The 26,284-nt window shown below is 35.8% G+C and overlaps 2 protein-coding genes across 2 annotated transcripts; both read left to right on the top strand.

Annotated features, from left to right (window-relative positions):
* The first annotated feature begins 749 nt into the window (after window positions 1–749).
* LOC143573696 (calcium-dependent protein kinase 28-like) lies at window positions 750–8,590 on the top strand. Its single transcript, XM_077058504.1, has 12 exons — window positions 750–1,066; window positions 1,403–1,533; window positions 1,619–1,660; window positions 1,897–2,008; window positions 2,093–2,171; window positions 2,253–2,422; window positions 2,499–2,625; window positions 2,808–2,923; window positions 3,000–3,107; window positions 3,184–3,246; window positions 7,659–7,832; window positions 8,439–8,590. The coding sequence occupies exons 1-12, from the start codon at window positions 794–796 to the stop codon at window positions 8,568–8,570; spliced, it is 1,527 nt and encodes a 508-aa protein (XP_076914619.1). The 5' UTR covers window positions 750–793; the 3' UTR covers window positions 8,571–8,590.
* A 13,706-nt stretch (window positions 8,591–22,296) lies between these two features.
* LOC143573689 (thaumatin-like protein 1b) lies at window positions 22,297–24,648 on the top strand. Its single transcript, XM_077058499.1, has 3 exons — window positions 22,297–22,736; window positions 23,102–23,423; window positions 24,514–24,648. The coding sequence occupies exons 1-3, from the start codon at window positions 22,298–22,300 to the stop codon at window positions 24,635–24,637; spliced, it is 885 nt and encodes a 294-aa protein (XP_076914614.1). The 5' UTR covers window position 22,297; the 3' UTR covers window positions 24,638–24,648.
* The last annotated feature ends 1,636 nt before the right edge of the window (window positions 24,649–26,284 follow it).

Genomic DNA, 26,284 nt, shown 5'->3' with positions numbered 1-26,284 from the left:
TCAGTGATCAACAAAAACTTCATAACATAGCAAATATCAAGAGCCGTGAGATACACGGGGATCTTCGACATGAGTTGGTTGAACATTTGTGGGCGAGGCGACCAGAGGATCTTGTATTAGATTAGTTTTATTATTAAATATTATTGTTTGTTTAATTTTTAGTATGTTTTTTTTATTATATGAATTTTCAAAAAAATGTGTGTTTTTTTAAATAATTTTTGCGTTTTTTTAATAATACGTTTTTTTACTACATTTAAAAAATAATAAAAAAAAACCGCTCGCGCCCCCTCTCGCGCCCCTCAACACCATGTCCCGGGGCGCGAGCACCACTACCAACACCCATCTTATCAACTTTCTCTCTCTGCCACACGTCACAATATTATTGGCTGGCGCCCCCACTCGCGCCCCCTCTCGCGCCCCCCACACCCCTCAGCCTAACAAAAATAAAATAAAAATAAAAATATCACCGTCCACCACCACCTTCATCATATTGTCTAGTATCTACACTCCAACCTTGCCTACCTCACATTTTCTTGATTTTTTATTTTTTTTTAATATATTCTGACTCCACCTCACTCCTCTTAAAATCTTTAATAATAACCCACACGTTGAAACCACTTTACTATTTTTCTTTTTTTTTTTTTTTGAAACAACAAATTTTTTCATCTAAAATCCCTCTAAACCTTGCACTTGCAAGGATTTGAACCCACCACCTCCACTTTAAAAGGTGGACACCATACCACTCCCACAAACCCATTCTCAAAAAGATTCAATTTTTATCAAGTTTCATAAGATGGGTGTCTGTTTATCAACTACCAAGATCAGTGGCTCCAACAGCAACACCCCAATTCAAATCCACATTGCCAATCATAATCATAATCATAATCATTCAAGAAAGAAAGGCAGTCCTTGTGGCAAAAGAACTGATTTTGGGTATCTTAAGGATTTTGACAAGGATTACACCATTGGGAAATTGTTGGGTCATGGTCAATTTGGCTATACTTATGTTGCTGTTCATAAAGCTAATGGAGAACGTGTTGCTGTCAAGAAAATTGATAAAAATAAGGTTTTTTTTTTTTTGGCATTTTAATCCAAATATGATATTAATGATTTCAGTTTTAGGGTTTTGCTTAGTTTTTTGAGTATTAGCTAAAGATTTGGTTGGATCATGTTAAAGATTTGAACTTTACTAATTTACATGTTGCAAGATTCAACAGTTGACCAATTTCTAGAATCATACATATATTTTAAGTCAAATTATATCATAATGACTATGGCTGCAAGCTGGAAAAGATCCTCATATGTTTTGATTTTGTTGTTTAATATAGTTGATATAGTTGGCAAGTATGAGCTTAATTAATAATTAGTAATCTTAATATTCTTTTTTGGCATTTTTCTACAGATGATTCTTCCAGCTTCTGTGGAAGATGTTAAAAGAGAAGTAAAGATACTACAAGCTTTAAGTGGTCATGAAAATGTGGTTCAGTTTCATAATGCTTATGAAGATAGCTCCTATGTGTACATAGTTATGGAGTACGTTGAATAACCGAGTTGACTTTTGTTTTTTCAGTGATTGATTTAGTTGTCAAGAACTTGACTTTATGGTTACACTTTTCAGGTTATGCGAGGGCGGTGAGTTGCTGGATCGGATTTTAGGAAAGTAAGAACTCCCAAGTCCCATCTTGTAGATTAATGTTTACTTTTGTGGTTAAACCTGTTAGTTCTTCGTTAAATTAGTTTGTGACGAGCCCGACACCTGTATGTGCCTATGAGTAGAAATTCTTGTAAAATGTAATTAGGTATTGAAGATTTGGCATAGTTTTTGAGCTTTTATCAATCTTTAAGTCAAATGCTATTCCTTTTGTCTAAAAAAGTCATCTATGCCTCGTTTTACAGGAAAGATAACTGTTACTCAGAGAAAGATGCAGCAATTATTGTAAGGCAAATGCTTAAAGTTGCTGCTGAATGCCATTTACATGGTTTGGTACACCGTGACATGAAACCAGAGGTATGATAACACATTATAATACAGACCCTCTTACATTGACCCGATGTTCATAGGATAATGCTAACCTTGTCTTGTATTTTATAGAATTTTCTTTTCAAGTCGCGTGATGACAATTCACAATTAAAGGCTACAGATTTTGGTCTATCAGATTTTATAAGACCAGGTTAGTGTAAATCTATAACATCTGGTTCTTTATCTAATAAATAACAGTATTTTCATACAGAATATTTTGTATTATTTGTAGGAAAGAAGTTTACTGATATGGTTGGTAGTGCATATTATGTTGCTCCTGAAGTATTGAAACGTAAATCGGGACCCGAATCAGATGTTTGGAGCATAGGCGTTATCACATACATTCTACTATGTGGGCGTCGCCCCTTTTGGGATAAATCTGAAAATGGGATTTTTAAAGAGGTAAATTGTTTTTAGTAAAATATATTAATGATATATCAGTAATTTAGTTTTTTACAATATTGTTATGAATTTATAGGTGTTAAGAAACAAACCTGATTTTCGGCGCAAACCATGGCCTAACGTAAGCCCGAGTGCCATAGATTTTGTCAAGAAATTGCTTGTGAAAGATCCTCGTACACGACTTACTGCTGCGCAAGCCCTATGTATGTTTATTTTTCTTGTTCATGTTTATTTATACGAGTTTTTTCAAACACTCAAACATTTTGTTGAATCACATCCAAACTTTATATTCCGCGTATCTATTTATTACAATCCATCTTCAACTGTTCACTTTTTTTTAATATAAACTGTTCTGTAATCTGATGGTTGAGTATGTGTTTTATAGCACACCCGTGGGTACGAGAAGGTGGAAATGCGTCTGAGATTCCTCTCGACATTTCGGTTCTATCAAACATGCGTGAATTTTTAAAATACAGTCGCCTAAAACAATTTGCTCTACGGGTAAGTATTTCTCTAATATTATAAAGGTGATAACAATTCACGAATAATATTTTCTAAGACTTGATATATTGCGTAGGCTTTGGCTAGCACACTTGATGAAGAGCAGCTAGCGGATCTCAAAGATCAATTTCATGCAATAGATGTAGATAAAAATGGTGCTATTAGTCTCGAGGAAATGAAACAGGTATATTTGACTTTGACCCGAAAAGTCAAATAAAACATTGAACACTTATTTCTAAAATAGCTCGGTTTCCTGGCAGGCACTTGCTAAAGATATTCCTTGGAAGATGAAAGAATCACGTGTTTTAGAGTTACTAAAAGCAGTAAGCCCATTGTAAATTTGTAACGTGTTAGTTGTATTTAGTTATAATTAGGGTTTTAGCCCATGTAGTTGGTTAAAGCCCATGGGCCTTTTATGGGTTGAAAGCTAGGGTTTGTTTGTGTATAAATAGATGTAGTTGTCTTTGTATTATTCACCCTTCAAGTAATAAACATTACTTTCATTACAACCATCTTATTTTTTAACATGGTATCAGAGCTACGGCTCTCGATCCAAACCCTAGCCGTCTGATCCGAACCTGAATCTGATCAACAGCCATCAGATCTGAAACGAGCTCCGGTCTCGTTGAACCTGCTGCCCTATCACGGAATCTTTTTTCCAGACACCCCTTACCATCACCGCCGCCACCATCGTAACCAGAAACCCCCGAAATATCATCTGTCAAAAATCCGTCGCCAGCCGCCGTCGCACTCGCCGCCCGATCACCGTCACTGCCCCCACGCGCCACCGCGTGACGGCGCGTGACCCTGTTTCCGGCCACCGGCCTTTTTTTCAGATTTATTATTTTTCTTGTCCGAAGCTCCCCGTGTTGTTAGTTTTTCGAACCGACGACTTTCTGTTTGCTGTTGTCTACCGTTGTCGGTCTGCCGCTGCCAAATCTGTTTCCAGCCACTACCTGCACTCGTTTTCTGGTTAAACACATTCTTATCTGAGAGTTACTGTTCACAATCTGAATATTACCATTTTCAGTTCGGTGTATTACTATGGGCGACAATAAATACACGTATACATTTACCAAGGAGGAGCATGATCTTATTCAACGGTTTCTTGCCTCGCAACTACCTCATCCTCAAACCAACTCGGCACATCCAGGTAAATCTTCTAGTCTTGACTCATCATGGGTGATTGATTATGGAGCCAAACATCACATGTCTGGGAATCGGGGTATTTTCTCTAGTCTTCAAAATGTTTCCCATGCACCAGTACGTCTTGCCGATGGATCTTCATGTCCCGTTCTCGGCATAGGATCCATCAGTAACTCGGAAAACCTAAAACTGTCTTCTATCCTATTTGTTCCTAAATTTCCTACCAGTCTTTGTTCAGTGAGTCAGATTACCAAACAAAACAACTGTTCTGTGACCTTTTACCCAACTCACTGCGTTTTTTATGAACTAGGAACAAACCGGGTAATTGGTACTGGTTTTGAATCAGGAGGTCTCTATCGTATATCCCCGTTTTCGCATCCTGTAGCAAACTTATGTGATTCCGCTATCAGGGAGGCTCACCGTCGGTTAGGTCATCCCTCTACAGTGGTTCTGAAGCAAATGCGACCAGATTTACCACTTTCGTCTTTTAATTTTCATTGTGAGTCGTGTCAACTTGGTAAACATACCAGGCGTCCCTATCCCCCTAGGGTACCCAATCGAGTCAGTTCTTGTTTTGAATTGTTGCATTCTGATGTATGGGGTCCTTGCCCTATCAAATCTACGCCGGGTTTGAATATTTTATTACCTTTATTGATGACTATTCTCGCACTACTTGGGTTTATTTGTTGAAATCTCGTAGTGAGGTATTTTTCATATTTCGAGAATTTAATGCTTATGTTCAAAACCAATTTAACACCACCATTAAAACTTTACGATCTGATAATGCTAAAGAATATTTTTCCACCGACTTTTCTTCATACTTAAAAACCAACGGCATTATTCATGAATTATCGTGTGCTTATACATCTCAACAAAATGGTGTGTCCGAACGCAAAAATCGTCACATATTGGATGTTGCTCGCACAATCATGATCCAATCACGTGTTCCTCATCGTATTTGGGGAGATGCCGTTCTCACTGCCACACTTCTGATTAACCGCATGCCCTCAACCGTTCTTCATGGTAAAACACCGTTTTCTGTACTATTTCCCAACGATAATCCATTTCCTCTCGCACCTAAAGTATTTGGTTGTGTCGCCTATGTTCATGACCATCGTCCGAAAACCATCAAACTTGATCCCCGAGCCATTCGTTGTGTCTTTCTTGGTTACTCACGGGTTCAAAAAGGGTATCGATGCTATAGCCCATCACTTCACCGATACTTTACTAGTGCCGATGTCACTTTTCACGAGTCTCCTTACTTTCCCGAGTGTTCCACTCCTGTTTTTGACCCGTTTCCCGACCTCGATATACCCACATCTCCCTTCCTCCCCACCATTCCTGTGTCGATTCCCTCTACCGATCCAATCTCTGCTGATTCTGACCCACCGACAGAACCTCCGCCACTGCTTTTCACATATGCTAGGCGAGGTAAGGGTCAAATATCAGAGACACTTGATTCACATTCAGGCTACAACCCCGAAATACCCTCAGATCCTCCGTCTGCATACGAACAACCTACACCTCTCACTGATACATCCTTACCCGATCCGACACCTTTACCAGAAGCTACCCCTGATACAACCGTTTATGATCCTCCTGGTGCACCACTACCCGATATACCTATTTCTTTTCGCAAAGAACCCCGGAAATGCACTCGTTACCCAATTCAGGACTATGTTGCCTACACCCACCTATCTCCTGAATCTCATGCGTACACCACTACTCTTGATTCCTACCCGATTCCCAAAAATGTGACGAGCGCTCTCGCTCACCCAGGATGGCGAAAGGCTATGGAAGATGAAATTGAGGCTCTAAAGTCCAATCATACATGGGATCTTGAAACACTTCCTAAAGGGAAGCGTATTGTTGGTTGTCGTTAGGTGTTTACGGTTAAACTACACCCGGATGGCTCCTTACACCGCTTGAAGGCTCGGTTGGTCGCAAAAGGGTATTCTCAGGCATATGGCATTGATTATGATGAAACCTTCTCGCCAGTTGCTAAAATGCCATCTGTCCGTATTTGTATTGCTCTTGCTTCCATTAATCATTGGCCGCTCCACCAGCTTGATGTCAAGAACGCCTTTCTTAATGGTGTTCTTGAGGAGGAGGTATATATGGAGCAGCCACCAGGGTTCGTTGTTGAGGAGGCCTCGAAAGTTTGCAGACTACATCGTTCTCTATATGGTCTTAAACAGTCTCCCAGGGCATGGTTTGGTCGATTCTCTAGTGTTATGGGACAGTTTGGGATGACTCGGAGTGCCTACGATCACTCTGTCTTCTTTAGACACCAGAAAGGAAAGAGGATTATCGTAGTTGTTTATGTGGATGACATTATAATCACAGGTGATGACGAGGTCGGGATCACCAAACTCAAGCAGTTTCTTCAGTCTCAGTTTCAGGTCAGCGACTTAGGTCGATTGAGGTATTTCCTTGGCATAGAAGTTTCTCGCTCTCCACAAGGAATACTTCTCTCCCAACGAAAGTATGTCCTTGATATGTTGACTGAATGTGGCTTACTGGGTTGTAAACCTGTTGATACCCCAATGCTTCCTACAAAGAAACTCCTCCCAAAGGAAGGAGATCCAATGAAAGATCCTGAGCGATACAGACGGTTGGTTGGTAAACTTAATTATTTAACCGTCACACGACCGGATATCTCCTTTACTGTTAGTGTTCTGAGCTAATTTATGGCTGCGCCATACACCGGTCACTGGGATGCTGCCATTCGTGTCTTAAGATATCTTAAGACCTCACCTGGTTTGGGTATATTATACTCTGATTAGGGTCATTGTCGTGTGGGTGCCTTCACAGAAGAAGGTGATGGTCGGATATCAGGGTTCTCAGATGCAGATTGGGCAGGTTGTCCGATTTCTCGACGATCTACCACCGGATATTGTGTGTTTGTTGGAGGAAATCTTGTATCATGGAATAGTAAGAAGCAACACACGGTTTCCCGGTCGAGTGCCAAATCGGAGTATAGAGCCATGGCAGATGTAACATTAGAGATGACATGGGTACGTCGTCTTCTCATAGAACTCGGGGTTGTTTCTAATGACTTGATGCGGTTATACTGTGATAGTCAATCTGCCATTCACATAGCCAAGAATCAAGTATTTCATGAGAGGACAAAACATATTGAGGTCGACTGCCACCTTATCAGAGATCGAGTAGTAGGCACACAAACTGATCCTCCATCCATTCAACCAGTTCATGTGAAGACAAATTTTCAGCTAGCAGACATTCTAACTAAACCGCTCCGGAAAGCTCAGATAGATTTTATTTGTAACAAGTTGGGCATGATTAACATCTATGCTCCAACTTGAGGAGTGTTAGTTGTATTTAGTTATAATTAGGGTTTTAGCCCATGTAGTTGGTGTAAGCCCATGGGCCTTTTATGGGTTGAAAGCTAGGGTTTGTTTGTGTATAAATAGATGTAGTTGTCTTTGTATTATTCACACCTTCAAGTAATAAACATTACTTTCATTACAACCATCTTATTTTTTAACATAACGAAGTTCATATTCTAGTGTACTGTAAAATTACTGTTTTACCCTTTTAACCAATGTATATGTGAATTGTGATGCAGATGGATGGTGACACGGATGGGTTTATTGATTTCAAGGAATTTGTTGCAGCCACTCTTCATGTTCATCAGTTGGAGGGACAAGATTCTCAAAAATGGCTACATATATCACAGTCGGCTTTTGATAAATTTGATGTTGATGGGGATGGATATATAACTCCAGAAGAACTCAGAATGGTAAAGCCGTTGCTTTTGATTTTTTGTTTACACGTGTGAGCATTGGTACAGCTTCCAAAACTCAAACACAGGCTATGACTTTTGATGTCAAAAAGACTAAATTTTTTACTTCAGAATTAAAATTGATTTGGTTGGAAGGTAAATATTCCAATTGCTAGTTTTGTGGGAATTGCAGTAAGTTTTGATTCTATCATCAAATGTTTCTTGGATTTTCGGAATCTGTCTCCATTTAGGAGTTGAAAATTAGTCAACTTGACCTTGAAAGTCAACTGTATCTTTACAAGAAACTGGAAAATATTTTACACGTGTTGCCACTATTTTATTTGTTCATAAGATTCAACTTTCAGACGTCTGTGAGGTTTGACGAGCTGGTCAAACAGACTCATTACAGAATTCAAGATTTTGAATTATTTTGCTACCAAATCAAAACCATTTATTCTTCTATGTTTGATTAATTTAAATATAGAAAAGAAAAGTAGGATGACATTTTTCAAGAACTTCGAACAATCTTATCAACTTAAAACACGAAGCTAGAATCTTTGACTTCAAAAGTCAAACCTTACCTTTTTTTCTTACTTCCTTGTTTCTTTTTTCTTTTAATTACAGCATACGGGCTTGAAAGGATCTATAGAGCCGCTTCTGGAAGAAGCTGATATCGACAAAGATGGTAAGATTAGCTTGTCGGAGTTCCGTAGGCTGTTAAGAACTGCAAGCATGGAATCCGGGATAATTACATAAAAATATCCAAAAACAATGCCAAGAGCTGATCAAAGGTACAGAGATAGAAAGGAAATTGGCTCTTTTATTATGTCAATAAATCATACAAGGGATTTGAGTTAAATATGAGGAAAATAATCTAAACATGGAAAAACTAATCATGGAAAATATTGCCCCTTAATTATGCGATCCCTCCCTTGATTGTAGACAATGATTGATCTAGAATATTCTAACACTCCCCCTCAAGTTGTGTAGTGGGATCTCTAATACCCAACTTGCACAACATTACTTCAAAAGTTTTTGTTGCAACCGCTTTCGTAAGAATATCCGCCAACTGCTCTTCAGACCTTATGAAAGGAAGTTCCACGGTGCCATCTTCAATTTTTTCTTTTATAAAGTGTCTATCTATTTCGACATGCTTCGTTCTGTCATGTTGGACAGGATTTTCTGAAATTTTAATTGCAGCTTTGTTATCACACATTAACTGAGTTGGGAGATTTAGAGTAAAACCAATCTCGTTCATCAATTTTTTAAGCCAAAGAATTTCTGTGATCCCTTTAACGATGCCCCTGAATTCTGATTCTGCACTTGATAGAGACACTACCTTCTGTTTCTTGCTTCTCCAAGTAACTAAGTTTCCTCCAACTAAGGTAAAAAACCTTGCAATAGATCTTCTATCATTTGGATTTCCAGCCCAATCCGCATCAGTAAAAGCTTTAACATCCAGGTGTCCATTGTTCTTGAACACTATACCTCTTCCTGGAGTACCCTTAAGATATCTTATAATTCTCATAACTGCTTCCATATGCTCTAACTGAGGTTGATGCATGAATTGACTTACCACCCCAACAGCATAGGCAATGTCCGGTCTGGTATGAGCCAAGTAGGTTTTCACGTTTCTTTGATGGGTACAAAAAGAACTTGTGAGAAGACAACGGTGGAGACGTTTGATTTGCAGGTATTTGTATGTATATGTTCCTGTAAGTTTAGTATCGCGAGTTAATGACAAACCAATATTTTGGACAAGATATTCATTCATGTTTGTATGGTGTTTCCTTTTTTTTAAAACCAATAATTTTTGCCAAGATTGTGCATATATATGTTTCTGTAAGTAGTAAGTTTAATATCGCGAGTGAATGATATGAGAAGCTGAATATCACCGAACCCAGTGTTGGTGGATTAAAACGATGTTTTAAGGGTCATTAACGTTGCAATAGGCGGCTTTAATGAAGTAAACACAGACTGAATTAATTACTATTTGAAGCTCTGATATCATGTGTACTTTTACAATGGCGATCAAAATGTACACAATGTTGAAAGAACGAACATAAAAATAAATGATGTACAACATAAGACTAAACCTACTTAACACCCAAAAAGATAAAATTTGATACCATATGCATTTTGCAGTGGCAAACTGGCGATCAGAGCACTAAATGCAGTAAATATCATGAAGTTTTTTGAGAGGTAAATAATGACCAATACATCTTGGAATCGGATAAACCGCCAAACTTATTAGCTTGAGCAGTGGTCTCTTTATTGCTTAATATATTCCATAAATCTTTGGAGATCAAAGCCATAAGACCAAACACTTTTATTACAACAAACATCACTCAATATGACTCTCATTTTCCTTTTAGCTTTATATCTTCGTTAGCATCATAAGCCTTTCTATATCTTTATATCTTGTATAATATTTACTGCCTTATAGGTAATATGAAGTTTGAGAAATCATGGCTATATATAGTACATATCGTTCATTCCACATTGCTAAGGATTAAAACATATATATACAAAGGTGTCCGGTTAGTCGTCAGATTAGATTTCTACTAATCATTCAAAAACACTCTTTTTCTCTCAATTCCTAAAAATTAACATCTTGTAGAACCACTGTCACTAACACATACTAGTATTATATATTAGTCCAAAATATTCTTATTATTTTCTTTTTTGTACCAAATGAAATAAGCAATAAAAAATTAACCATAAATAAACAATAAAAGGTTTAACCATAAAATTGGCAATAAAAAATTGTAACCATATAATAAAAAGTAAAAATTCAAAACACAAAATAAATATAAAAGTAAAATAAATTATCAAAGATTTACACAAAATAAAAAATAAAAGCCTAATAATAAAATAAAGTATAAAAGATTTAACCACAATATGATAAATATAATAAAAAATAATTATAAAACAGTCATGATATCAGGTATTTCCACGTTGTTAAAAAGATAAGCCCCCTGTAGATGTATAGAAACAAACGTAGATTCCTACTTCTGTACGAGTGCTTCCATAAATTGCTGCTGCGTTTCGTGATGAATTACATGCAAATTAATATCCTCATATTCATCTCCCAAATCTATCTAGCGTATTAACTTACCATTCTCCCAGTAATATATTAATATTCATTCTTAAACCATAAATATATGCTTATTTACATACTCAATTCTGCTTATAAGTTTCATTTGATGCATGCTAATTTCACTTGCAACTTGTTACTAATCACTTGTTAATCGTAAGTGTACAGAGTTTGTTTATGTTGATTAATTTTTGACATTGATATAATCCTCCATGCATGAATATGTAATTGTGTGCTTATTGATATTTGCTTTTAATTATATGCATGGTTTTCTTCATGTGTAATGTTGCAGGTAATCTCCATGCCTTTGACAAACATGCACCCATCTTTATTCGGTTCAGACCATTCACTAGATGATTTAAGCCAAACAACACTAAATGTTCCATCTTTTACACCAGGTACTTATGATATTAATATAGGATGAATTAGTTAAGAAAATTATTACTCCGTATATATATGGTTGTAATACTTACTGATGATCAACTCCATCTTAATTTTGATGTAATTAGATATATATGGACACCAACTGTTAGTAGCAAATTATCAGCAGCAGCATCATGCAATACCAAACATGCTTCCGATCAACGGTGGATATTTAAATCAGGTCCCACAACCTGAATTTTTTGGGCATAACATTGTAAGTTTCTCACACCTTTTGGTTGGTTGGTTTTATATTATGAGTGGCAAAACAGGCGCCTCGGTTGGGTAACGGGCTGGTTTTGGGTCAAATCAAGTTATTTAGTAAGGTATCAATTTGTTTCGGGTCAAAGCGGTTCTTTTTAAGAAAGATATCATTTTGTTTCGAGCCAGAATGGGTCATTAAAAAGGTATCCATTGGTCAGGGTCAAAACGGGTCATTTTAAAAGGTACAATTTGATTAGGGTCAAAACGGGTCAATTTGGTTTACATATATAATGTTTGGATTCTTGATTTTCTTTAAAGTTCTTGGGTGTGTTGACTTGTATAGGGTTGTGCCCCATGTCCATACTACGGTGGAATGATGGCAAATTATGGTCCACCTACGGTAAGATACAAGATTACATATATCTTTAAAGATCATCACTATCACTGTATGGATTTATTTTGATTTTCTTGATAGATCCCACCCCAATCTTTGGATGTGTCAACAAGGCTGCCTTTGGCACCTAAAATGGGCCCAGAGCCTGTTTTCGTAAATGCCAAGCAGTACCACGCAATCCTCAGGCGAAGGAAATCGCGTGCAAAAGCAGAGAATGGAAAGAAGTTAATAAAAGGCCGTAAGGTGAATTATGACTTTATAAATTGAAGATGAATTTGCTTGTGTAAAACAGTAAATAACATGACATGTTTGTATCCTACAGTCGTATGTTCATGAGTCGCGCCATCTACATGCGATGAACAGGCCTAGGGGTATTGGTGGAAGTTTTTCCAAGAGTGAAGAAGTTGTTTCCTTAAAGACAACCACTTCTGATTCTTCAAAACGTGTGAGCCCAGAATCTTCTGAATCACCAGCCAATCATTTCCCATCTTCAGATTAGGAGAGGACTGGCTAAACATATCACCACCTAACCAGGGTTAGGTTTGTGTCTGGGTTGATGTCAAGGCTCGAGAGTATTAAGAGGATTCAAGTGCATGAGTTTATGCATAATTGAAGTTTATGCTGTTTTTGATAGAGACAGAGAGGAGTTAATGAAATCTTGATCTCAAAACTTTTGTATGTATATAGAATGTGAATAACTTTTGTATGCATATTGAAGAGAGATGAATAACATTTGAATTGTTTGTATGTTGATGATGAGGTTAGCTTTTTCGAAGCCAGTTCTAGATATCATACACTGTGATTAGTTGATAAGATTACTACTTTCTTTTTTTTTCAAAGAGTTATCTTGTTTAGCCTTTTTGGTAGATTGTTTGACTATAAAATATATTATATATTTGAACAGATTTTGTTTCTTATTGTTATGCAAACACAGAGCACAGGGATTAGCTGGAAATAAATTTGTTATTCATGATTGTATTTGTTTGTTTGACTATAAAAGTCAAAAGGTAATCTAGTTTTGCATTTGTTTCTTAATGTTAATGCAGGTCCAGGCTTCACTACAACATGGAAGGGTTGAGCCATTGGTCCGAATGGGCTTGTGTTGGTTGTGTTTGGAACACATTTCCTCTTTCTTTAGTTATAACTAATGGGTCATATGATTACCAACATTTATATTATAATATCCCAATTATATTCATTTTTGGAGGTTTTTATGCATTAAGTATGCACGCTACGCTAACTCGCTAGACTTTATTTGTTTTGTCTGGTGGTATGTAGTTAGTTAGCAAGGGAAACTTTTGAATGCAGAATCTGGATATCCTTTTCAGTTCATTGGTTGACCGTTGTCATTGAAATATTGGTTTGGGTATGTTCTTTTGGCCCATTAGCTAAAAGATGATAAAGAGAAGTATCATGTTTATTTTAGCTGAAATTTTTAAAATTTTACTGAATTAACCAAAATCGACTAACGAAACGGCTGCATTGCTCTTTTGTAGCCTTTGAGACAGTAAAATAACAATTTTGACATTCCTCTTTTGATTGAGTACAGATTTTTAGACAAAAGGTATTTATGGTTCACTTTTTTTTTCTTAAAATAACTTTGATTTGATGGAAAGGCGGACATACTGTATTGAGAGGGGTGCACCCTCTACCCCTCAACCTTTCCGGCAAATTGGAAATTATTATTGTTATTATTAATTTTACGTTTTTATGTATTACGTTACCCTGAATTTATATTACCTTATCCCTCAAAAAATTTTAAAAGCCCAAAGCTTCACCTTTCAAAAAGTTCTATTAAAAGCCCAAGATGATTAAAAGCCCAACTTAAGGGGTGTTTGGTCTAGCTTTTTTATTTTGGCTTATGCTTATATTTTTAAGTAGCTTATGGCTTATTTTCTATTATTTGATAAGCTATTTTTAAGTGTTTAGATTAGCTTATATTTTACAAGTTAATTATGTGTCTTGATAAGTTGTTAAATCCACAATTCTTTAATTTGTTAGAGTAATTAGTTGCTTTAATAATTACTAATCCATCACCATTTGAGGGAAAATGAGTAACATACAACCTTAAACAAATAAGTTTCTTCAAATAAGCTAAAAAACCACATTCACATAAGCTTCTCTAAATGAACTTATATAAGCACATAAGCATAAGCTTAAAAGGCTAAACCAAACACTAAACTAAGCTTATTTTGTAAAAAAAAAAAAAAAAAAAAGCTAAAAAAACTATAAGCTTTGTTAAAAAAGCTAGGCCAAACACCCCCTAAATAAGTTGCTGAAGTTACACCTGAGTCGTGAAATGCGTTACTGTGCGCCGGTACACACGGAACGCATAACCAGGCACCCGTACGCATGAAAGGGTAACCCGTCCTCGGTACGTTACGCTCAAAACCGGGCCCAAGACACGCGAAACGCGTAACCGAGCGCATGTATGAGCGAAACGTGTTACCGGGTGCCTGTACGCTCGAAACATGTTACTGATCCCGGTGCACAAAACCAGGCCCGGGACGAGCGAAACACGTTAACGGCCCCCGCTACGTGCGAAAACAGGTAAACAAATCATTTTTCTTAATGTATGGTTAAAGAAATATTTTTGTGCTACCCCTGAAATTAGATTCTAGATACGCCACCATTGTTGAGCCAAATAATTATGGATGAGCATTTTTTGGGGCATTTTGGGAGCATGCGTTGGGAGAAACACGAGTGTGGACGCGGATTCTTTGTTTGGGGCCAAAAAAAAAAACTAAAACACCTTCACCACTCTTTAGTTTTAGTTCTAGTATTTATTTTTTGTCCAAGTGAAACCATTGCACATTTTAACGGTTCCGGGTCGTTTTTCCAAATGAAACCTATTTGGTGGTGATATAACAAGATGTTTTTCACTTTTTAGTGATACCCATTACGGATGGTCGGACGTCCCAAGTACCAACCAAGTACTCAAGTAGTAGGGATGGAACTATCAATGGGTTTGGTTGATATGGGCTGGATCGGCCCAGAAAGCCCACCACTATATTTTGACATTACCCAATATAGAGGTGCACAAATCGGGTTCACCTTGAAAACCCGAACCGGTTCGGAACCGGTTTTTTTCACACCGGGTAGAAAATGAAACCGGTTCCAGTCAGGAACCGGTTCGGTTCCCGACCCGAACCGATGCCCAGAAATGCAAACTTTTAGGAACCGGGTAGGTTGGAACCGGAACCGGAACCGGTTTTTACGTAAAAACCGGTTCCACCGGTTTTTTTTGAAATTTAAACATTATAGCCGTTAGGAACCGGTTCCAACGGCTATATAGCCGTTTTAGACCGTTGGAACCGGTTTTTTAACTATAAATAGGTTATCTTCTTTCTATAAATAGCAAGGTTTGTTTGTGTACTTGTTAAACCACTCCCAAAACTATAAAACACACTCCAAACCACAATTAACCTTAAACCGACAACAAATGGCAACCAATGATGACGTTGTTATGGTGATCGAAACAACAAGATGCCCCGATGTTTGGGTTCATTACGATTTGTGTCTCATGACCGACTCACATGAGTTGGCACGTTGCAAATATTGCTCGAAGTTTCTTAAAGCAGCGTCCAACTCGACATTACGAAAACATACGAATAAGTATTGTCGAGATAAAAGAAGAATGGAAGCTTAAAAAACGGAAGTGGCAGAGTCGTCCGGCTCTACAACCCAAAAATAAGTATTCCCGGGTTAAAACGACGGACTTTGTTTTTTATGTTTTAGTTGTTATGTTTAGTATCGTTTATGTTTTAATAATGTTTGTAATAGTTATTTTTTAGATGAATAAAATGTTCGTCGTTATTAAAAAAGTAACAAACAATTATTCATGAGTAACAAAAGTAATTATAATAAAACAAATCAAAACTAAATATTAGTTGAACAAGTTACAAATAAGTTTACCAAAACAAATAATTACAACTCTTCTTCGTCTTCATTCTCGTCTTCACCCTCGTCTTCGTTATCGGAAGAAACCCCGTCCTCCGCCTCCTCATCATGAATATGACGCTCTATTGGTATTTCGTCTTCAAAGTTCGCCTTGTGTTGTACACGATCCACCGCATCCAAATGGTCCTTTAAGCAAATGCAAACCTCTAGAGACTCGGGAGTTAGTTTTGTTCTTCGCATAGATAACACCCTCCCACTAAGAGAAAAAACCGATTCGGAAGCAACCGTTGAGGCTTGTACGGCAAGCAAATCACGAGCCATGGCGGATAGAATGGGAAATTCGTTTTGTTTACCTTTCCACCAAGCCAACAAATCAATATTGCGAATTTCGTCGACCGTTGCGCCCTCAACATAGTTTGCTCCACTATATCGACCAAGTTCGCTACTTGGTGTGTTTCCTCTTTGCCTCTTAGATGCCGATTCACGAATCCCATTCATCAAGTTTATAAGTGGGTCATTGCACGGCCTACCAGTTGTTGTTTTTTTCACAAAAGACGATCTCGTGCTTGGACCATACATTTGAAAATAATGGTCATAAAGGTCTTGAAGGTTTTTGTTGAACTTGGCATTCGCTTCCGTCGACAACTTCGGGTCAATCTCGTGCATACCTAAGTTGTCGAATATTTCCTCAATCGTTGTTTCAACCCCATTAACATTCCAATAGGGGTTTAATGCGGCGGCACAAGTGAAGACCGGCGGTATGATTTCAAAATATTTTATGAACTTTTCTTTCATCACCGCAACAATATTTTCGAAGAGTTTGTTCTTCTCCGCAAAGCTTTTAAAAACACAAGACATATAGTACAATTCTTGCAAAACCCAACAACTAGTAGGGTAATAGACTCCCGATAATTTTGTTGTTGACTTTTTGAACACATCAAGATACTCCAACAAATAACCGACTTGGACCCAAACACTTTCCGGAAACATATCGGCCTCGCGTTCTTCAACAAGATTGTTATGAAAAGCTTGTAAAGTTTGGCGTTGGGTAAAAGCACACTTTAACATATGACAAGTTGAGTTCCAACGGGTTGGAACGTCCCAATTCGGCCTCAAATACTTTCTTTCGACCGACTTGCAATAGTTCTTATATTCAAGATGTCTTCTTTTACCACTTTTGAAGACATCTTGTAACATAAGTCTAAAGTATTTTAAATCATCACAAATGTGTTCATTGTCAAGACCTATTTGGACAACCAAGTTGATGATATGTGCAACACATCGGACATGAAAAAAATCCCCGAAACAAGGTGGTGAATATTTAATGATAAATTTTTCAGCCGCCTTAGTATTGTTTGAAGCGTTGTCAAACGAAATCGAAAATATTTTATTTCTCAAGTTGTAAGTCGTTATAACTTCATCAAGTAATTCAAACAATTTTTCGGCGGTATGTGGGAACGGGAAGTTTTCAAAAGCGATGGTGCGTTTCATCAATTGCCATGTCACCGGATCAACCCAATGAGCGGTGACACATATGTATGATTCGGGCAACCCGTGTGGTGCCGACCAAACATCGGTAGTTAAACTAACCATGGCTTCTAAAGAATGAAAAGACTCGATTAACTCTTTTTTAGCACACTCCCACAACCTGATACAATGACGTCTTAAGGTAGTACGACTTACATGTGTGTATATCGGTTGTAGAGTTTCGCGAATCAACGACGTCAACTCTGGGTCATCAAAGTGGTTAAACGGCAAACCTCGTTGAATAACGAACTTTGCCATTCTATCTTGAACTTGAGTCGTGTTGTAACGAAATAGTGTACCATCTTTACCCAAGTCAATTTGATCGGTCGCGCCAATCCCTTTCAACGCCTTGCAATATGGCTTCTCGATGTACTTTCTCAAAGTAGAGTTGGAATCGTGCTTTAATATTGAACCACATAGCTTGCAACGAGCCTTTTGATAACCTTCGTCATCCACAATCAAATCCCAATTCTTCCATACGTCTTGGTTGTGGTTATGGTTGACTACCGTAACAACCATTGGGTCCTCCGTAACAGGAACGGGGGCAACAAAAACACTCTTCTTAGCCTTGTTGTTAGTTTTTTTGATGGGTGCCAAATAATATTTAGTTGGATGGTCGGGTAAAGGAACGGGTTTGCTAAAGGAGTAGTATTGTAGTTTGTTTTTGAGTTTGGTGGTGAAACAAGTAATGGAAACAACTTATATATAGGTTTGGCCCAAAAACCGGTTCCAACGGCTATATTACCGTTGGAACCGGTTCCAACGGATCTATTGTCTTAAAAACCGGTTCCAACGGCTATATTACCGTTGGAACCGGTTCCAACGGCTAATTGGTGTCTAAAAAAACCGGTTCCAACGGCTATATTACCGTTGGAACCGGTTCCAACGGCTAGTTTGACTTTTGTTTGGCCCTTCAAAAAAACCCGTCGGAACCGGTTATTCCGGGTACGAACCAAACCGGTTCCAATTAAGAACCGGGTAGGAACCGGTTTGGAACCGGTACTGACATATAAATATTAGAACCGGGTACGATTTTCGGGTACAAAATTACCCAAACCGGGTATTGTTCCAACCGGGTTGGAACTGGAACCGGTTCCGGTTCGGTTCCACCGGTTAGGTTCCGGAACCGATTTTTTTGTGCACGTCTAACCCAATATGAGACCATTCGTCATCACTTCACATGTAAATACTTGCTGCTAACATTTTCAGTCCTTAAAACTTATCTTTTCATCATTTATGGTTTTACCCTTTTACACTTCACTGTTTTACGTGACAGGTTGTCTTAAGTTGTATACATCTAGGTAGTGTTTGGTATGAGATAATAAAGCATGGAATGGAATAATTCATTCAAAGGGAATGAAAATATGATTGTTTGGTTGAAGATTGGAAAGAAATCAATTATTACCAAATGGAATGACATTCCTTCTAAAACCCTTAGATTTTATTCCTTCCACAGCCCATGTATTTTTTTCATTCCATTCCTATTTTTCTTAACTTACCACTTTTATCCTTCTATTTTTCCCTTTTATTCAGTAACCTGGATAAATAATTAAATTCAATAATTGATCATTTTGGTCTATTATAATTAAAATCATTCCCGAACTTTCACATTGTCCATTATAATTAAAATCACTTTCGTATCAAATAGAATACCATGCCGTTTAAATATATTAGTTGGTGATATTTGGATGATTTTTAAATTTATTTAGTGAGAAACTTTCACCGAGTTTAAATTTTTATTAGTTAAAAATATTTTATTTTTCATAATAAAGATTCATTAAGAATTTTAATTTTAATTACGTAATGTTGTGAAAATTTTCATTTTTTACTTTTTTTAGGCCAAGACATTTATGTCATTTTAAATGAATTGTATTCCATTTCTATAGGTTAACCAAACAATACAATGAAATGGTAATGATTCATTTCATTTTATTGTCCATTCCATCGATCATTTCATTCTCTCACTTATTTCATTACCTCATACCAAACATGCCCCTAGTTACTTGTATTATGATTTTTAAGTTAATTTAATGTTTTGGGTGTCGACGGTTACACTTGCCCAACATGGTTTTAAACTTTTAATTTATGTGAACAAAGAATGAAAACGACCACAACGCCGCCTTTTGATATAGCCAATGGGTAAAACCTTTAAAAGATTCAAAATGACCCATATATTATATAAATAAATAAATACAACAATACAAAAATATGAAAATGATGTGTTCAACTGGATACGGTAGCCCGACCCTTGGAGAGCCTCATTCATGGCACAAAAGCCCATTACTTATTATTTTTTATTATTATAACCAATGTTTACTAAATTTTATTCTATCCAAATCATTAAAATATAGAACCACAATTAATATATGATTATACCAAGATGTTGTGACAAGATGAAGTCCCATGCAAGTGGTGAGGGCTTGAATTCTATTATGAGATGTAAAAACTAGGTTGTTTTAAAATAATAATAATAATAACAAAAGTTACTAATAAATACTTAATTTTAAGAATAGAAAAACTTCATAGGTGCTTTTACATATTTGTTTGAATTGTAATACATGAAACGGTTATCTTTAACCATTTACCTACTCATTTTCTAACTTTCATTAATCTATCAAGCATGACATGGGAAAAGGCGACCGTTTTAGGCCGCAGATATAGCTATGAATCAAATTTATCTACCATAAGGATGAATGACTCTAAATCTCATTTATTAGGACTTAGTGTGGGTACTCAGAGTACCATTACTCCATTTAATTGTACAATGAGCATGAGATCGAATATATCAATGTTGTAAAAGTAGGTCTACAAGGCCGAATACTCGCTACAAGGTATGGTGTCGAGGAGAGTTTTTTTTACTCCGCCTAGGTACTAAAAATTGTTCAAAGGTGGTCAACATCAGTCAGAAATACATCTAGTCGGTTAACTTGGACCTAGTTTACCTTAAAAATACAACATAATTCGTATTTCTATAGTATTAAAGAACGAATATCATTTTTTTAATTAATGATTTACATTTTTAGAATAATTTTGTATTTAAAAATGTATTTCTCTTATTTATATTGATATTCACTTATTTTGTTATAAATATTAGTAAACTTATGATATTTGAAATATATATATTACCCAAAAATTAATTTTCTTTATATTTATAATGTCCGAGTACTCTCCGAGTACTCCGAGTTCTCCCTTCAAGAGGGGGCGGCCGCCTAGAGACCATTTAGCGACTTTTGCAACATTGGAATATATTATGAAGGAAACTAGAAAGATTTGTATAGACTTGGTTTGTGACAAGTTGAGCGTTATCATCATTTATATACTTTTAATGCAACAGAGCCATGTTAGTTAATGAATTTTTCATAGTAGGCAAATCTATCTTTTTGTTGGATGCTATTTAGCCGAGTTTAACGTATATGTATAATAATGTTATAACTCCAATATCAATCATTATAATTTTATAAAAGACTTTTCAATGAAAAAGGGGCCCATATATTTATTTTCAATGTAACCAATATACTGGTACATGAACTTTAGTATTGCTAATACTCTTATACTCACATCCCATGCCTCCACATCCATATCCACGTCCCACGTTGATAGTACATGTATCTTTAACACATGGTTACTTTTTAATAAGGTTGTAGAGCTGGATACCACATATATATGATTTAATCTTCACATGATCATTGAGTCAAACATAGGGAAATCAAAGCATTACTTTTTCTTTTTTCCATTTTTGTATGATACTATCACACAGATATCCATGCTTCTATATTGAAAATTCAAAATTGAGACCCTTGAGTGTACATGTAAAACAAGGTGTATATATCAACAATTCAATATATCATAAGTCATAACCCATATTTACATAAACTACCCTAGACATATGCTTAGTAATAATAATAATAATAATATACAACAACATGATCTAATATTGAAAGTTGAAACACCATCATATGGGATGGTTTCTCGTTTCTAAATTGTACAACAAAACTTATTTACAGAAATTTTCTATTGAAGTCATAATCAACGACCAATGTAACACTACTCCATTGTGGGCATCTTTAATTAACCGAGTCTGAAAGAATCTTTGGCGAGAAACAAAGACTCACGAGTATAAATCATAGCCTTTAATAAAACTAAGTCAACATTACGTATAAATCGACTTATATCCTATTAAAGCAAAACCATTTTTTCACATGTTATTCAATTAGACCCTCCACATAGGCTGCCAAGTGTACAAGTTTCTTTTTTTTACAATTTTCCCTTAATGAATGATAAAATGAAAAATAGGTAGTCGGTGGGAATCCAACTCAATACCTCGTTTTTAAAATGTTTGTGGCTTACAAACTCAACTAAGATGAATTGATGTCAGTCTTCTCTTTTTCTTAATTGGTATAGATTCACAACCTTCCATTTTGATTTCTTTTAAAACACAAATACAAATTATGTTACTAATCTATGTAATTTAAGAAATTATTTATATCTTATGATTCATAAGATATGTTATTATGTATATTATTAAATTTAACTTTTCGTTTTGTTATTTTAACCATATACGGGCTTATCTTAGTGTTTAATAGATCATATTGATTCTATACAAAATTGATCAAAGATTAACTTACCTTTTATAACATAATAAATCTATAAAGAAAATATAAGTTGTTTATTAATTATCGTCTTGGATTCTTTATCAAACCATTTATTGCTTGCTTAATATTTTTCATATTAATATAGGGGTTCAGTTTGCCTTTTAAAAAACAATAAAATAAAATAAGAGTTCAATTTGATATCTGTACATAGTAATGGGCACAATTATTCACTATATAAATATCTTCATGTAACCAAAGCAGTTACAAAATACTAAGAAACACAACTGCAACCATCACCTCTACTTTTGTCATTAATTCAACCTCTCAATTCCACAACAATCCTTCAACAATGGCTAAACTTAAACTCTCAATCACTCTTCTAACTCTATCTATCATAACATCTTCATTCACTCCAATCCAATCAGCAACATTCACACTCACCAACCAATGCACCTATCCCGTTTGGGCCGGCCTCCTATCCGGGGCCGGCACTCCTCCCCTCCCCACCACTGGTTTCCCTCTCGAACCGAGCCAATCCAATTCAATCTCTATTCCTGTGAGCTGGTCCGGCCGAATATGGGGCCGGACAAAGTGCTCCACCGATGACACAGGCAAATTTACCTGTGTCACGGGGGATTGCGGCTCTGGATCCGTGGAATGCAACGGCTCTGGAGCCGCACCTCCGGCTACTTTAGCCGAGTTTACGCTTAATGGAGCTAATGGAATGGATTTTTATGATGTCAGCCTTGTTGACGGTTACAATCTCCCAATAATGATAGTACCAAAAGGTATGTGTAAATAATGAAAAGAGTATTATCAATCAAATATATTATATATATAATATAGTTAGTATAAATTGGTTGTAAAATCGTGTCTAGCCGTCTATTAATAATCCCTAATTCCCTAGTCTATCCATCAATTAAAATTTTGTATATAAAATTTGGTATGTATTTGGTTATTTGAAAATTTATATATAAATTTCAGTCTGATTAATCCCGGTTATTATTCGCTTACAAATTTTGGCATGTGTATGTATATTTGTAATACATATAAATTCTTATAGTCACCGTTCCATGGGAACATAATCAGATAATATTTTTTTAATTATGGTAATAATATAATATTCAAACTCTAATAATATATTCTATGACAGGTGCATCTGGTGGAAACTGTAATGTGACCGGATGCATTGTCGATTTAAACATAAACTGTCCAGCGGAGCTGCGTCTGGCCGGTGCCGGAGACGGTGGTGAGTCCGTGGCGTGTAGGAGTGCTTGTGAGGCGTTTGGTGATCCAATGTATTGTTGTAGCGGAGCGTATTCGACGCCCCAGACGTGTAATCCGACGTCGTATTCGGAGTACTTTAAAACCGCGTGTCCGACAGCGTATAGTTACGCGTACGATGATGGAACAAGCACGTTTACTTGTATGTCCGCTGACTATGCCGTCACTTTCTGTCCTACTCCGGCGAACAGGTATATTATATTATAATTTATACTAATTTAGTTCTTTTAATTTGTATATTATAAGTACATAATTGACATCATTTTCTTGGTTTTTTTAGTTATACAAGTAACGATGCGATTAGGTTTTATCTTTTAGACTTTTTCATTCTTTTAGCTAGGTTGTTGTTTCTAACATAATTTTAGTTTTTTTATATATACCGGGTTATATGAGTTTTAACAGGTCCTACTATTTGCACCAAACTCTTTAGTAGTTGCACCAAATAATGGGGGACATTAGTTATTTTATTTTATTTTATTATTATTATTATTATTTGCTTTCTTTTGTAAGTTTTAATATATGATCAATATATTTTAATTGATGAATATGACATTGTGTTCCCATAAAAGTATCAAGTATGTCATTGGGATATGTTTGTTTTTATTTACATTTACTGCATATTCAATTTCACAGTGATTATATTGAAAACCATTATTTCATATGAAACTTATGTAAGTTTTGATTAAAAGTTTAACCAATGAAATTAAAGGTCGCGAATGAACTGAATAATAAATAAATAATATATATTACTTTGACAACCAGTAATATGTTGAAAACGGTTAAAACCATGAATTATTTATGTAAGTAGAGTGTCCACTATGATATAAACACAATTACTTAACCATCAACCATTGTATTTTCTGATGATTTTCTGTGTAATTTATATAAGTACTTTATATGTTTTCTTTTATAATTATAAAATATAAATATTAAAATATTATTGGTTATTAATGAAAGTGAAGTATGAAACTCGATGCATCCTCTGTGGTCACTCTTCTATGTGAAGTTACACCCTTTGACAGCTTAGCGATATTTGCCCACACACAAAATCCAAAACATGTTGGTATTTGTAAATGAAAATAACAAATATATTGTCATATAGCTGAGAGTCGGTGTGCCGACTAAAGAAAAATATAAAATAACAATGTGAAGAAGAAACAAAATACCGGCACGTCACTATGTTGTGTGGTTAATCATGCATGTTATGTTATGTTATGTTATGTTAGTTATTAATTCATTTTTTCAATGCTCTGAATTTGAAAAGTATTAAATTTTGTGCAGCCGCAAAACCACCGGAGGCAACCAATCGGCAGAGAGTAGCGGCAGTGGCTCATTGGCTAACGCTTTCGGTGTTTCTTCTGTAACCTTTATTGCTTTCATATTGGCTAGAGTTTGGAGGTTATAGAATTTTAGTACTTTAGTCCTGTTTTGTTTAGTTTTTATAACTATTTATCAACTGTTAATATTATGTGGTAAGTTAGATTATCTTCATTAGTTTGAGTTAAAACTATTTTAAAATGTAGTACGTCGGTTGGGACATCAAATTTGTATTAGTTTTTTAAAAACATGTATGTTCTCTCCAATCTGAACCTTTATTTTCATATATTGAATCCTTACGTCTCCGTGTAATGAAATTATTTTTAAAAATTTTGGTTAACATACAATAAGAGTTAATTAGCAAAATAGGTTATAAATTAAAGTGTCGTATGTAAAAAAAATTATTATAAAATTTAGATAAATATATAGAGCTTTTTTAAATAACGAATTACTAAAGCATACGACGTATAATCAGTTGAAACACCCCAAATAAATTTGAGAACAAATTAAATTAATAGTCACACGGGTCTGATTCGTGCATTCGGATACCACCCTTTTATGCTGTGTTTGATGTCGATGGATAGGCAGCTCTTATCTCTATCAATGTCCATGTGACGGGCACAACCACATTATCGTCCCAATGGTGAGTTAAAACAGCGACGGTGATAGTTTTATTATTATTATTACTATTATCATGAATCTAGAAACCATGTAATACACATATAACTTTAATTAAAATAAAAAATAGGTGTCACCATGGGGAGAAAATGAAGAATATGCCTGGGAACAAGATACCCAAAACTAAATGGATAAAAAGGCTTTTAACCGGCCAATATCCCAACTGAAAACCGCAACTACATACTTCATGGGAAAACCTACTTCACAATTTTAGTTACAAGACGTCATATTAACTATTAAGTAACAAACGCTAAACGATAACATTAAATCATTAATGTGTAATATTACTTATAATTACCATGGAGTTTTGATTTACATCTTTTATGTTCTTTTATGACGTATAATTTTTTAAATATGCCCATGTTTTATCTACCATATGACTTGAATCCTCGTTACTTTAGGCAAGATCGCCTTTTTTTCATGAGAAGTTTATTTTTCTTGTTTTGATCTTACGCCTATTTAATGTGTATTTTAAAAGGTTATGACATGAAACCAGATAAAAAAAACACACTGACTTGATACCACCTAAAACGATCTTATTGCTTTTTGAGTGGTTATGTACACAGACTTATAATTTTTTTTCAAATGTATTGTTCCTCGATAGGGATCTATCGATCACATGATTGGCACCTCTCATGCTTTGTCTAATCAACTTACTTGGATCTTATTAAACCGGAACATGTTTTGATAATGAAACAAGATGTTGAGTGAGGTATATAATTGAAAAGGCATGGATTTGCTTTTCAAGTGTATGCCAACCATCAATTAGACATTTTAGACGTCATGCATGTGAATATTGTCTGGCTTTATGTATGTTTGTTTTGATCACTCACATGGTGGTCATGTGAGCACAAATTGAGTCAATATATAACCTTTGACTTGTCAGTTGTCTCTCCATATGAGGCTACAATATATCTCAAATTGCCACGTCAATGCTTGAAACTTTTTATTAAAACTGGTAAAAGCTAGACAGATGAAATGTCTTTTACATATTTTGCTTGATAGGCTCAAAAGCGTTATATGGGTGTGTTTGTCCTTAGGTGTTGTCATGCCTGAC

The sequence above is a fragment of the Bidens hawaiensis genome, unplaced genomic scaffold (genome assembly GCF_021521415.1).
Source record: "Bidens hawaiensis isolate Kalapana, Puna unplaced genomic scaffold, B.hawaiensis_p1.1 tig00026611_1, whole genome shotgun sequence".
Taxonomy (NCBI): domain Eukaryota; kingdom Viridiplantae; phylum Streptophyta; class Magnoliopsida; order Asterales; family Asteraceae; genus Bidens; species Bidens hawaiensis.
The sequence above is the reverse complement of the archived record's forward strand: the minus strand, read 5'-3'. Positions and strand labels throughout refer to the sequence as shown.